The following is a 15,635-nucleotide window of genomic DNA, read 5'->3' on the forward strand; positions in this document are numbered from 1 at the left end:
TGCTTTGTTACCCTGCCATCCAAAATGACATCTAAGCCATTGTAAAGCAATGCAATTTTAAAATGACATATGGACTATAGTAGATCATGGAATGAGCTTGAATTCTTTTTTTTCCTTAATGCACACTGTTATCCAATTAAGCATTTAGTGTGAACATAATAGAAATAATAATAATAATAATAAAAACATTTGTGAGCAACTACAATAACTGGTCATATGAAAACACAGTAACGACTCGGAGGCTTGTATCAGGCCAAATCAAGTTAAGCTCTTTATTTTACATTATACAAGTAAGCCAAGGTTATTTGTACTTCCACAATGTGTGAAACAGAACATAAGATAAAGAAAAGGCACATAAAGATGGACCCAATTGATAATAAAACCAAAAACAATTTTGAATACTCTATTACTACAATCACTGTTTATTGATTAGCTCATTGATACATTTAATTTTAATTTAATTTGTTATTTTTGTTCCATCTATCTAAACACCAAACATTCTAACGATCAGATTGATACTAGAAATCAAGTAAAATTGTAAGCAAAATGATTCATGCAAATCTGCTACTTGATTTTTATTTCAAAATTGCGATTCATGCATTAACTTCAGTATGTCTTTGTAATATTTGATGAGTTTAATTTGAGTAACAGACATTCCTTTTATCTGCATCTAATTAAAGAATAAGCACAGAGAGTCAATGTCACTTCCAAAGTAGGCTGATATCCCATAACACTTTCCATTCCTCACATCAATAGTCACAGGATTCCCCAGTCCTTTGCACTTGATGGATTCTGTTCTTTTACCATTGCTATTTTCAAGCACAACTTCCAACCCACAGACTCTTTGATTATCCTTATCTGGCCACAATGTTGCAGAGACAATTTTATCATTGTTAAATATCAATTCTTTATCATTAAAATTTTCAGTATCACCAAATGTAAACACGTGGCCATCATTGAAAGTCACCTGGACCCCTTTGAACCTGAAGATCAGCCCATTGCTCTGCAGTAGAACAGACAATAAAGAACATGTTATTTCCACCTCCGAACCAGGAAAAATGTTTTTGTTTTTAATCTATTAAACTACACTTTTGTACAATGCTGGCAAGGAAAAAGTTAACTGATTTCACCATAATCCTTGTCATGCTTAGCAGTACATCACTATTTGAGTTGTCTTTTTATTTAGCACTTTTACTGGTAACACTTTACAATAAGGATCCATGAACATTCATGTACTAATACCGGAATTAATACTTATGTCAACATGAACTAATGATTATTGAAAGCATGAACCAATCATGTGCGAATGAAGAGTTTTTCTTAACTATGACTTGAGTCATATTGGATCTACACATGAATAACGACAGCCTTAACTACGTTAACTTGTTAAGTTAATGTATAAATGAACAGCTATGGCTAAACTTAATCAAAAAGCCTCTTTATCAGTAAATAAATTCCATGGCTCAGAAACTAATTTAAATAATTTGATATTATCATAATGCACATAATTCACACACACATTACGCACAGCACGGTGAATAATAATAAAAATAAGCTCCAAATTTTACTTGTAAATGTGCCTAATGTTTGTCTTGACAGGCATGTGTGGGCTTTCTTTTGAATCCAAATGTTTAATGATGTAAATAAATAATAAAGGTACTACAAATAGCCTTCACAAATAGCCTCTCTCTCTCTCTCAGTTCAATTAAATTCATATTGCTTTATTGGCATAACATAGCCTACTTAGATACATATTGCCAAAGCATCGCACATAGCAGAATAAAAACAAAAATATATCATCTATATCCATAAATAAACAAAACAAAACAAAACAAATGTAAAATACATCCATATATATATTTATATAAACATTAATGGTACTACTAATGCAGATGTGTTCACTCTTTACTTCTTAGTTTGTGGCATTTATAAATATGTTGTGCTACCAAAGAGGAAGCAGGTCCTTCAGCGAGTAATATTCTTAATTTGAACTCAGGAATAATCTGCTGTATTTGACTGTACAGTGCGTCTCTTAAGGACGTGTATTTGTCACAGTGGAGGAGAAAGTGTTCCTCCGTCTCAACTGATCCAGATCTACATTCCTTACAGATTCGCTCTTCTTTAGGTAACCACGTCTTTCTATGTGGTCCTCTTTCTATGGCCAGCTGGTGGTCACTCAGTCTGTACTTCGTCAGTAAATGTCTGAGTTATATTCCTGACTGAGATCAGATAATCAGCCAGACTGTGCTCTCTGTTGAGTTTCAGATCGCATTGGAGACCACTTTGGTCTTTGGTTTGTTCTTTCCAGTGCTGTATGTATGTCTCCTTCTCTTCATTCATCATTTCTTTGATTCTTCCAGGTTTTTCAGGGTTGGTGATATTGAGTGCTTTGTTAGTCAGATCTGACACCAGTACACAAAGATGACTTTTTTGGGCACTCATTTTTTGTGTTTGTAGTGCTTTAAAATGAAGAGAATCTTCAGAACTAGAGTTTAAGTGGATCCAGAACTTTAAAACTCTTTTTTTAATGATTATATTTATGGGGAGACGGCGTTATTAGGTGTGTTTCTGTGCACATGAAGGATGCTTCTGCAGAACTCTACATGCAGAGCTTCTAAAGGGTGTTTGTGCCAATCTTTATGGCTGTAGTTACTCGTTGGGCCCCAGATCTCGCTTCCATACAGGGCAATAGGCAGTATGACACTATCAAGAATCTTTGTCCAGATTCTGATGGGGATGTCTATTTTGAATAGTTTTGTTCGTATGGCATGCAGGGCCCTGCGGGCTTTTACAAGTAATGCTTTTATTGCCAAATTGAAATGTCCAGTGGGAGTTAAAACCAGACCAAGATAATTATATTGTGAAGCATGCTGAAGTGTGGTGTTGATTAAAGTAAATATATGTTTATGTTCTAGATTTCTGGGTTTTTTCTGAAATATCATTATCTTAGTTTTTTGGATGTTGACTTCTAAGTTCCAATCAAGGCAGTATTTAGTTAAAATGTGAAGGTTGTTCTGGAGACCTTCTGGTGTTTTAGATAGAATTAGCAAGTCGTCTGCATACAGTAAATATCTGACTTCTGTGAGGAATAATTGTAGTCCTGGACTCTGATTGGTCCAGTAGATCGGTCAGTTCATTGATGTATATGTTGAATAAAGTGGGGCTGAGGCAGCAGCCCTGTCTCACTCCTCGCTGTTGAGAAAATAGTCTGTCCTTTGCTGTCCAATGTTTACTGCACATTTATTTTGGTTATACATGTTTTTAATTAAGTCATAAATTTTACCCCCTATGCCACTTTGAATGATTTTATAAAACAATCCATTATGCCAAATGGAGTCAAAAGCCTTCTTAAAATCTATGAAGCATGCAATATTTTTCCCTCTTTCTTTAGGTGTACATGTTGATTTATTAATGTGTGTCGTGTGTGAATATGATTAGTGGTTCGATGTTTAGGGAGGAAGCCAATTTGAGATTTGCTGATGACATTGTGCTGCTTTAAGAAAGATGAAATCCGAGAGTTGATTATAGAGCAAAATACTTTTGCCAGATTACTGGTTACACATATCCCTCTGTAGTTATTAGGATCTGTTTTGTCTCCACTTTTAAAGACAGGAGAGATGAGTCCTGTGTTCCAGACCTCAGGAGAAACGCCTGAACTCAGAGTCAGATTGAAGAGTTTGAGTAATGCAGTCTGAAGTTCAGGAGAGATGTTTTTAAGCATCTCATTGTTTCTGTTGTCAGGGCCACAGGATTTCTTACATTTGAGGGATTTCAGTTTTCCACTAAGTTCTTGTTGGGTTATTGGATAATCAAGTGGTTTTCCATCTTCTGAACTGTGTTGTTATAATAATCTAATTTCTTCTGTCTCAGTGTGTTCTTGTATTGTTTCAGAAGTTCTGAGTGCTTGAAGCGTAATTCTGAGTTGACTGGATCTTTGTGTTTTTGATTTGAGATTAATCGTAGCGCTTGTCTTATTGTTTCACAATCACGGTCAAACCACTTTTCAGAAGGTTTTTGTTTAGCTCTGTTTTTGTGTTTATATGTGGTAGTTTTATTTAAATTAGCCTTTTTTGCTATATTTTCAAAAATATCATTAATATGTTTAATTGTTAAATTTATTCCTTTCCAATTATTCTCATATGTTGAATTGTTAAACAGTGTTATGGAATTGACTATTTCATTTGACTTCAGTACTTTAATATATGTTTCAGCAGCATTATTTCTTCCAGGTAGAGTACTGAAGAGATCTCGGGGTAAATTTGTGAACAGATGTTTATCTCCCGAGTTATCAATATAGTCTAATTCTGAACCGGTTCGAGCATTTAGATCTGCACATAGTAACATTTTCCCCAGAGATTGATATTGATTCAGTTCGTCCTGTAAAGTGTAAAACACTTGATTGTCGTAGTATGTGGAATCTGATGGAGGAATATAGATTCCACAGATAAAAAGGTCTTTATCTAGAATTCCAAAGCTTTTATCCAATTTTAACCAAATATGATTTTTACCTTGCTGTACTGGTGATGTAAAAGGGGCAATGTAATTTTTTATCCATATGACTAAACCTCCAGAATCTCTACCACGATGTATTGAGTTGAGTTTCCAGGAGGGCATATGATTTCAGAGTAACTTGCAGGACACTGAGTGGACACATCTGATCTACACCATGCTTCTGTTAAAATTAGGATGTCAACATTTGTGATACTATTTAAAAAATCTGTGTTTGTGCTTTTTAATCCAAATGTTTCAGAGCACAAACCCTGAATATTCCAAAAGCTAATATTTAACATTTTTATATGATCGGCGATTAAGTAGTACTGCTGTTTATCTGGAGGCAAAACCCAACCCCCCCAAAAAATAAAATGGAAATATATATATATATATATATATATATATATATATATATATATATATATATATTAAGATGACATAATAGCGTGTTTAGTAGCTTCTACATTTCATGAGGAGGATCAGCTAGTCATATTCTATCCAGTAACGTTTATGACAAACATGGAGACAAAAGTTCAAATTATGATTTAAATTTGTTTCCAAATCATAGTAATATTTATGCTGTTTGGTTACGTTTAGCCATAATTGTTAAATACATTAACTGTAAAGCATGTATTTACATGTAATTAAGGATTCCGTTATGTGTAGATCCAATATGACTAAAGTGATAGTTAAGAAAAGCTCTTCAATGGCACATGATTAGTTCATGCATTTGATAATCATTAGTTCATGTCGAATTAAGTATTAATTCGGATATTACTACAATATTGTTCATGTACCCTTATTGTAAAGTGTTACCCTTTTACTTGAGTACAGTTTTGGTTACTCTACCCACCTGTGTGCTGTAATAAATTTTGATCATCTTAATGGTGCTGAACCCAGGAGTTATAAAGCTGTTTCTATATCCCCCTGTCCCACCTACAACTGTCCCTAAGAAAGGAGGAAAAAACAATGGATACATGAACACAGCAGTAGAATACAGGTTTTCATTGGCAGTTAAAATAGTGGCAATTGCATTTTAAAGTAGAGTTTATCCTAAACATTTAAATTCTGGTCACGTTTTCATGCAGGAGCATCAATTACGTTGAGCTTTGCACTTGGGTAGACATATAAAAATATTTAAAGACAAAGTGTGTTAAGTAAGATTGAATAGTTGAACTCATGCTTTTCTTAGAATACTGTTGCTTTAACTTTTGTGTGTATGAATTTTCAGTAAGCAAACATTGATCTCCATGAAGCCGGCATCATTTTAACCAATAAAACATCAACATCTGATCCTCTGTGATTCTCAATAACAGCAGGTGTTCATCACTAATGCACAATCATCATTTAATTAGTCACTTAATTATCTCATTAACTTTAACTCTTTGAGGACTTGGGATTTGACTTGAGACTTGCGTGTGTCTTGAAAGGAATGACTTGGTTCCTCCTCTGGTGAAATCAGCTGCTGAGCTCATGGGTGGAATAAACATATGGCAGGACCCCTGGACTATCCACCTCTGTCTGTAATATTTCTGCTTGTTTTACACTCTTTGGTCATCAGAGGGTATTGTGAGCAAATGAAGCCCCCAGAAATCAACCCTTTTGTGAACCACTTGGCTGCAAAGCTGAAAAGCTTCATGAAGCTTCATGAGGCTTCATCTGCCCATCACTACTGTACATCAACACCCAACAATGATAGCATGCCTGATATGTTAGGGCAGATGAGTTCAATTGTCCATCAAATTGGCCAACAATTAGCAGAGAACATTATGTGTCATCTAAGTTCCATAGCTCAGAAACCGCCACACCAAGTAAAAAACACACTGAAGATGACTGACATCCCCTCAGTTTTGTCACAAAACCAAGTGATTCAGCACAGGAAAGTCAAGGAGCCACCTTCATTCAGAGAAGATGGTTCAGATACAATTGAAATTTAAGAATGGGAAGATCTGATGAGGACATTTATTAAAAAGAGCAACATGAGTGCTGATGAACACGTGGAGGAAATCCTTGTACACCTGCATGGTAAAGCAAAAGATGTAGTCAAATTCTGGATCAGGAACTGTGACTTTGCCACCACTGTCTGCCCAAACTCTGTCTACAGCCTGCTGCGCAAACATTTCAGTTGTAATCATTACTCACCTGTTCCTCTTGATGACTTTTACACTACCTTGCCTGAGGAGAACAAAAACCCATACGACTACTGGCTGAGACTCAACAAAGCTGCAGATGTTGCCTCTGAATGCCTGTGAGAGCAAGGTAAAACACTTGACAAGCCCAGTGTTGAAATAGTCCACATGTTTATCAGACACCGCCTGAGTAAATATTTAGCCTTAACCTCCAGATCCAAACCAACTGACAAGTGGTCAGCCCATGAAGTACAGGCTGTGCTTAATGACTTAATCAATCTGACTTATCACTCAAAGGCACCAGTACGTGCATCGCAGCCAAAGTGAAAGAGTTTCAGTTAACAAGACTGATGTTAATACAGTTCCAGTGCCTGCTCCCTCGGTGTGCGAACAATAACAGAAAAGTACAGATTTCTCTGCTCTTGAGAAGGTTATCGACATGATTGAAAAAGTCCTGCTGACCAATACTAACAGAACTCAATCCAGTCCTAAACAGCAGTCTTACAGCAGACTTCCTAGGATTGAAGGTTTTTGATGCTTTGCCATGTGCTATCTGTAACGATGCTGCCCACTCCGCCTTAACACATTGTCGTGAGCATCGACTATGTTTTTAATGTCAGTCTCCAGGTCACTCCAGACGATCCTGCCCTAGGTGGAGACAATTGTCTCAGCCCAATCAGGAAAACTTATGGGTCTGTGCGTAAGGGACGTTAGTACAGACCAGATTGGTAGTCCTTCCATATTTGTCACACAAGATTATAAATCTGTTTATAAGCAGAACAAACCCAGTATCTCACCTGAGAAAACCGCTGTCTTTCAAGGAATACCACGAGTCCTTGGAGCTGATTCATTATTTTACACTACTGCATCTGTAGAACACGGCCTGTCTTTCACCGCATTCCTCAAAAGTGGTTCAATGGCCTGCACTCTCGGTGAGGAAGCTGAAGCTAAAATGTTGGCAAGTGCTTCTACATTGTCAAAGTATTCTGCCGATGATGTTGTGACTATTGGATGTTGTGATCATCGAGTCACACCAACAGCGATGTATGATCTGCCTGTCTGTGTCTATGGATGTAAAATGATAACACCTGTGCTGATCATTTCAGGCCAGACTGATGAGATGATCTTGGGCAACAATGCCATCAAAAGCCTGCTGACTCTCTGAAAAATACAGATGACTATTGGAAATTGGTGTCACTCCCAACCGATAATGGACAAAACGAGTGTTTAGAGTTAATTTCCTTGCTGTCCAACACACAGGGATGGAGATCCCAGCTAGGAATGGTTTTTTTCTTAAGAATGTTCTGAGAACGTTATTCTATGTTCTGGGAATGTTTTCAGCAGCAAGTTTTATTTTAGTTCCCAGAATGTTCTGCTAAAAGGTAGGATAACATTCTCTAAAAACTTTCTACAAATGTTTATTGATAACATTATTAGAACATTGTCCTCTAACATTCTAATAAAGCTTTAAGCGGGAAACCTTCCATTGAACATTGTTTGATGAAGCTCCAGCATCATTAAATAACTCCAAAAACATCATTACCAGCTTCACTTATTATAAACCAGATTGACTTTATTTCTGTCAGACATTTACAAAAGATCTTACTGAGATTAACAGAGGTTTAGATGTTGATGTCTGTTTGAAAGTAATAGTTTGGTTTTCTGTCACCATTATTGTGAGGAGGGTTTTCTTTAGTTGAGCAATTTGACTCGAATGTTTTTCTCTAGCTACTACGACTATGTTTGTTATGGCAAAAACAGCAAGCAAAAATGTGATCAGATGATGATTGAGACATCATCATGTGGTGTCTGAATAACTGATTTCATTCAGTCTAATCTATGGTGTTAGTTGCACATTTTTTTTAATGGAAATTTAATGTTTATATAGACTGAGATTCAGTAGAATTTTAAGCAAATAGTTTCAAAGATTAAAAACAAAAATGTCTTTGTCACACAAACATCAGGAATCAGTGTATGAATCTCAACAATGGTGACATGCTGCAATGGATTCTCGGTGCATCATACAAAACAATGTCCAGGGCTCCCAGAATGCATTGCGACATGAAGCATGTCACCATTGTTGCGATTCATACACCGATTCTTGATCTCTGTGTGTCTACGCATTCAGTAGTTCAAAGTGCCTCGTGAAAGGTGTGTTTTAAAAACTACAGGCAGAAATACAGATTATCTGATTAGAATCCTTATGGATCATATGATGTTAAAACGTGTTACTACAGTCGCTAATATGCAATTAAAAGTATAGATTGGAGTCTAGATGAGATCATTTGATCAGATCGCTACATGATGATATTTTTAACATCAGCAAGTAACCAACATCATCTGATCACAGTTTCTTTTGTTGTTTTTGGACTAGGCTTAAACCTTGTCTGTGAAACCGGGGGTTTATGACGCTGGAGCTTGACATCAAACAAAGGTTGGGTTTTCACTTTCAACCAAAATTCGACTTCTTGGCAATGCAAGTCCACATCTAGTGTGATGGGAAGCTTTATTAGAATGTTAGAGGATAATGTTCTAACAATGTTATCAAAAAAAATGTATACAATGTTTTTAGAAAATGTTATCTTACGTTTTAGCAGAACATTCTGGGAACTAAAATAAAACTTGCCACTGAACACATTCCCAGAACATGAAACATTTCTAGCTGGGGAGGCGATCACGTACCTGACAAAGTAGGTACCGTTAAGCTCAAGCACAGTGTGACGCTTCAACCCCAGTGTGTGGGACAAGCTTCCTGTCAGCACTGCAACATCTGTGGGAATCACAGTGCTTGTGGAACCTACCCAATCCAAATGTAGCCCTAAGCAGATCGTGACTGGTTGATTCATTACAAGTTCAACACTTTCAACATGAAAATGCACCAACTCATCTGAGGATGAGTTGGTGCAGATCTTGAATGACATGGGATTGAGACTCGGATCTGACAACATGCGAAGTGTCTTCATCATGGAAAATGAAATTACTTCATCTTGTCAAGAAATATGAGTCCATATTCTCAAGGAATAAGATTGATTGTGGCGAAGCCAAAGATTTTGTACATCGGATCTGCCTAGTGGATGACAAACCCTTTCGTCTCCCCTACCATCGTGTACCTCCAAGCCATTATGAGAAGCTGAGAGTAGCGCTGGATGAAATGGAAGAGAAGGGCATTATCAGAAAAATCAAACAGTGAGTACGCGTCCCCTCTCGTGATGGTGTGGAAAAAAGAATGGTGATCTGAGGATCTGTACAGATTTTCGGTGGTTGAATGCCAGAACTTTATAAGATGCCCATCCTCTGCCACACCACTCAGATGCTTCAGCTGCTCTTGGAGGGAATGCTTTCTTCTTGACTACAGACCTTACCTCAGGCTTCTATAATGTTCCATTACACGAGGATGATAGGAAATATACTGCTTTCTCATCGCCATTTGGGCTGCATGAATATAATAGAATGCCGCAGGGCCTCTGCAATAGTCCGGCTAAGTTCATGCGTATGATGAGATGTCAATCTTTGGTGACAAGAATTTCACAAGTTCGCTATGCTATCTTGATGATCTCATGGTCTTTGCCGCAAGGTTATTATAGTTTTGAATTTTTAAATTCGTTTTATTTTTATTTTCAAATTTTCTATAAAATTCAGTTTAGTTTTTATTAGTTTCATTCATATTTTTGTTAGTTTTAGTTTAGCTTTTATTTTGTGAACAGATTTTTATTTCGTTTTTATATAGTTTAGTTTCAGTTTTAGTTTCAAGTTGCGCTTAATGTCATATCTAATGGTGTGTTGAAATATTTAATATGAAAATAAATGTAGCCTAATTTGGTTATATTAGATGTCTTTTTTCTTATTTAACCATAATCTTGTGCACACTTTTCCGTGAACAGTCGCGCATAGATCATAACTGGGTCTAATGAAATTCAATAATAACGGCAATCGTATTTAACAGTAAAGGCTCATATTTGAATATGTTATTTTCTTTATTTATGAAGAATTATTATCGTGTGCATGATGTGATTTAGCCTATGCATATTTGTTCAAAAGCCTGGCAGAGTGATCAAGATGCTAGAAGTTTTGTATTGTTTACAGAAAGAATGTGCGTTCTCATCTTTTTTCTGTTAACTATCATGATGTGCGTGATACGCTATTTACACGTGTTTCCCTAAACCTCCACACTGCTCTGTATATTTTTCCACCAAGGGGAGAGAATGTATTAATTACGAAAACTATTTATTTTTCTTAATTACTATTTTATTTCAATTCGTTTTTCAATAGCTGTTGTTAGTTTTGTTTCATTTTAGTTTTTCAAATATTTTGTCATTTTTATTTTATTTCAGTTTATGAAATAAATTGTTTCATCAATCGTTTTCGTTTACGAAAATAACCTTGCTTTGCCCCCAATGAGCAGGTTGCACTTGAAAGGCTGGAGATGGTGTTCTCAAGACTCAAGTCCCACAATCTCAAACTTTCTCCAAAAAATGCCATTTCTTGAGAAAATCAGTTGTTTCTTGGTCATGTCATTTGTAAAGATGGAGTCAAAACAGACACTGGGAAAATAAAGGCCATCAGATGTTAAAGCAGTTGACTTGATGGAATCACCCCATGCCACAAGAAAATCCGATCTTTCTTGGGTATAGTATTATACTACCAACATTTTATAGAATGATGTTCTGCCAAAGCCAAGCCTTTGTTCGATCGCATCTAAAAAAACAGACACAAGAGGCTGTAGAGGCAGGAGGAAGAAGCTCAACTCAAAAGTTACGTACACCAAGCTCTCACCTACAGACTGGACTGATAAATACCAGGAAGCATTTGACACCTTAAAGGAGGACCTTCTCACAAGCGTAATGCTAGCACACCCTGACTTCAACCGGGAATTCATATTAGCTATAGATGCCTCATTTGACGGCTTGGGAGCTGTTCTTTCCCAAATCCCAGAGGGCAGCACTATGGCCAGACCAGTGGCATTTTCTAGCAAGACACTGTCACGTTCCCAGATGAATTGCCCGGCTCACAGGCTAGAATTCCTTGCACTTAAGTGGGCGATATGTGACAAGTTCCATTATTGGTTGAAGGGCCGTCATTTTATAGCTTGGACCGACAATAATCCCCTCACCTATATACTCACCAAGCCGAGCCTCGATGCCTGTGAGCAACGCTGGGTTGCTAAATTAGCCTCCTTCAGCTTTGACCTAAAATACGTGCCCGGCTCTAAGAACATTGTTGCCGACGCATTGAGCAGGGAACCTTTTGTCCAGTCCAGTGTAAGCCATCGACTTGTAACAGAACCTTACCACTCTTTGCTCAGTCAGGTTAATGGAGTTGTAGACCAAGTCGTCCAAGATTCTTTCCAACTTACCACTAACTGTCAAGTATTAAGTCCTGTTGATGATCCTTCTGATGAGAATGGAGTTAGTGGCCAAGGTCAGATGATGGGTGCTTTGAGTTCACAGGATGTCGCTGCAGTATTGGACGCACATTGTTCTGGTGGTGTAGGACGGATGATGGGCGTGGAATCCATTCCACACTTCATCAATGTGGACCAGACTATTGCACTCAGTGTGAGCACTCTGTCAGCTGCACAAGAACAGGATAACACTGTGAACAGAGCACTCTTTTACATTCAAGGACACCGTCGTCCTGACAAGCATGAACGTGCTAGTGATCGTCGTGGAATAAACTTATCATCAGAGATGGCATGCTTTTCAGAGTCAAGAGAAACAATCACATGAATAAAAAGCTGCATCAAATTCATCGTCCCAGATGCTCTGAAACAACAAGTGCTTCAAGGTCTGCATGTAAATGCGGCTGGTCATCAGGGTCGCTCTAGAACACTTTCGTTAGCCAGACAAATGTTCTTTTGGACAGGCATGGAACGGAACATAGCAAATTATGTGAGGAACTGTATGCAATGTATTGTAGGCAAGACTCCTGATCCAAAAGATTGTGCTCCTCTTGAGAACATACACACCTCTGAGCCGATGGAACTCATCTGCATCGATTTCTGGACAGCAGAGCAGGGTGATAACAGGAATGTGGATGTTATGCTTTCCCCTGTAAGAACAAGTCCGCGTCTCTTCTGTGTTTACGGATTCCCTAGGCGTTGTATTCAGATCAAGGTCCGTGTTTCGAGAGCTGAAGGAGTTGCTGGATATGGCAGGTATTAAGAAATCACATACCACTCCTTACCACCCCATGAGAAACAGAATCACTGAACGCTTCAACGGAACCTTAGGGAACATGATAAGATCCTTACCTCCCCAGTCCAAAGCCAAGTGGCCACAGTCTTTGCAGATGCTGACATTCTATTATAAAGATCATCTGCACAATTTTTTTTTCTATTGCACTCTATATATTTCTCACCCATTTTGTGTGTAGTTTGTGAATCATTTGTACTGCTTGTACTTTTGTTGCACAAGACAGTTTTTTCACTACTTGCTGCACTGTTTGTGTTTGTTGTTCATACTCAGATTGAAAACACATATATATATATATATTTTTTTTTTTTACTGTTTTTTGTTATTATACTCCCTAATTTTTTTTTTTTTTTTTATACATATATATATATTGTTAGTAAAGTAAATAGACCTGTTTTTCACTGAAAAGCGCCTATAACAATATTGTAATAAATGGCTATAACTTGCTTAGGGAATGTTATATGTAGACAAAATACAACTTTTTAAAGAAAAAAATCCAAACTTCAGGAGTTTCTGTTTGAGTACACAGGAAAAAAACACCCAATTATTGCTTGCCTTTTTCTTAAAATTCTGGAAATTCATTAATTCTTAGAGAAAACAAAGGGAAAATTGGGACTTTAAATTAGCTAGACAGAAACTTCAAGTTCTCCTGTTTATAATGATATATGGTGCTTGATGCGGACTCCTAGAATAGGTCAGGCATGTGAGGTGTCCCAAAAATGTTCTAGGTCTTTAAGGGTTAATGTGTGTGTGTGTGTGTGTACGTACTTTGGATAGGTTAAATGCAGAACACGAATGGCTGTATGTCACTTCACTTTCACTAATAAATGTGTGAATGTAGCATATGTGACCCTGGACCAGTCATAAGTCTTTTTTTTTTTTAAATTGAGAATAAATAATCTTTCCATTGATGTATGGTTTGTTATGATAGGAATCTGAGGGTGCCAAAAAAAAAAAATCTAAATATTGACAAAATCGCCTTTAAAGTTTAAAGCATTGTTGGCTATTGCTACAAATATACCCCAGCGACTTAAGACTGCTTTTGTGGTCCAGGGTCAAATATGCCATTGAACAAAAGGAGTAACGCATAAAAATGTGTAGATGACAGTTACCAGTCAAATGTTTAGGGCTGATAGGATCACTGGCCTCACTCACTCCCAGTTTATCCACTGCTCTGTATTGGATGGAGTTGTGCGAACGAGTCAGAGAAACGTCTTCATCTTTTGTTTCTATGAAAGCCTGCTGTAATCTCGGAAATAGATACACAGTATGTATCAACTCTGTGTACTCAACTCGGTACTTCATTGTTTCACCAGTTGGGGATTTGTGCAGTTTCAGGAAAACACCTGTATCAACACTTTTCACTATTGGTTGGGGCGGCTTAGAAAGAAGCTGGTAATTTGTGTCTGTAAGTTTTCCTTTTTCATACAGATAGATGGAGGAGCCTGGACTGGAGGGATCAGAGATGGCAGAGATAATGAAGAGGATTCTCTTGTTGTCTTTATTGGCTTCTGTAAAACTTTTAAAACGAGATAAGTCCTCTCTCATCTTTGCGATGACATCAAGATCATTGAACCACTTTTTGACAGATGGCACAGGAACCATGTTTTTTTCCCCATCTAGCTCTTTAAACTTGTCAGTTTTCAGAAACTCCTTCAGGGTTGGAAGATATGGGTCTTCATACTTCAAAGAGGTGAAAGTCAAGCTCACCACAAAATCGATATCAGGATTAAGGAGGAAGGAGCTGAGACGGTCTGAGTCTTCGATTTCGATCCCCTTCAATGTATTGGTGAAAACGCTCAAGATGGTATGTTCAGACTTTGCATCATTTAACCACTGGTTGAGAATGCCAACATTAAATGGGGAGCTCCTGTGGATCCTCAGGATGTCTTCCAGTGACTTCTCCTCCATTCCTCCTTCTCGAATTGCAGGCAAGACCCTGCCGAATGCTTTCAGGAGCATTGACTTGTAAATGGTAAATGAGCTCTGAAATGAACGCACCCTCTCTTTGATGTCACCGAAAGCATTTGCTACTGTGCTTTTGGACAGGTCGTTGCATGTTCTCTCTGCCTCCCACAGTCCCTCCATTATATCTTCAGCTCTGGAAACTATGCTTGTGCTGATTTCTCTCTCTAGCCGAGCTGCTCTTGTATCCAGAAGATTAAGGGGATACAGCCAGACTTTGATCGGAACCATATTCTGAGGATTCTCCTTCACCAGAGTTGGGAGCTCCTTGAACAGATTCAGGGCCTCCATGTAGGTGGTGGGGTTCTGCTTAAGGCTAATGTCACCATAAAATGTGCAGGCGATCTTCTCAGCTGTTTTCTTTTCAGCATCTGTCATTTTTAAAGCTGCTTTTCCCTCAATGGAAAATAAAGGGATCTTATTGACCATGAGATTCAGTTCTCCCTCAATCTCCTGTTTGTTTTCCTCTTCTGAAATTGTCTGATCAAACACCATGATGGCCTGAGCTCCGTACTGTACCGCCGTGACCACATGAGTCGCAGTTTTCTGGTCAAACACCTGAGGGTAGGTGATCTTGCCCAGGTGGGTCATAGTGAGCTGTTCAAATCTTGAGGTTTCACTGTAATACATTGCTACTCGGGACTGTTGGTTTGAAGATTTGGTGTCATGCAGGAACTTGGCAGATCCTCCCACCTCCACAAGCCCACCCAAAAGGCTGGCCTTCAGGGAAACACTAACATCCAGGAGACTGGCCTTACTAGACAGAGAGTCAGAGGTGCGGAACTTCAAATCTGTCAGTGGCTGTGGACGACTGTCCAAATCTTCACTCAGTGATTTCTTATCCCACAGAGTAACACCT

At 37.9% G+C, this 15,635-nt stretch overlaps 1 protein-coding gene across 1 annotated transcript in view; it reads right to left on the minus strand.

The window, feature by feature from the left end:
• Positions 1–249: 249 nt before the first annotated feature.
• The window catches only part of LOC306865554 (cytolytic toxin-alpha-like), a 73,299-nt gene continuing 57,913 nt past the window's right edge, over positions 250–15,635 (minus strand). Inside the window, exons 5-7 of the mRNA XM_079410241.1 lie at positions 13,924–15,633; positions 5,345–5,439; positions 250–1,003 (exon numbers count right to left, since the gene is read on the minus strand). Coding sequence (XP_079266367.1) covers positions 671–1,003; positions 5,345–5,439; positions 13,924–15,633 — 2,138 coding nt within the window. The 3' untranslated portion in view covers positions 250–670. The remainder of the gene's footprint in view (positions 1,004–5,344; positions 5,440–13,923; positions 15,634–15,635) is intronic.

The sequence above is a fragment of the Barbus barbus genome (assembly GCF_936440315.1).
Source record: "Barbus barbus genome assembly, chromosome: 47".
Classification (NCBI taxonomy): Eukaryota; Metazoa; Chordata; class Actinopteri; order Cypriniformes; family Cyprinidae; genus Barbus; species Barbus barbus.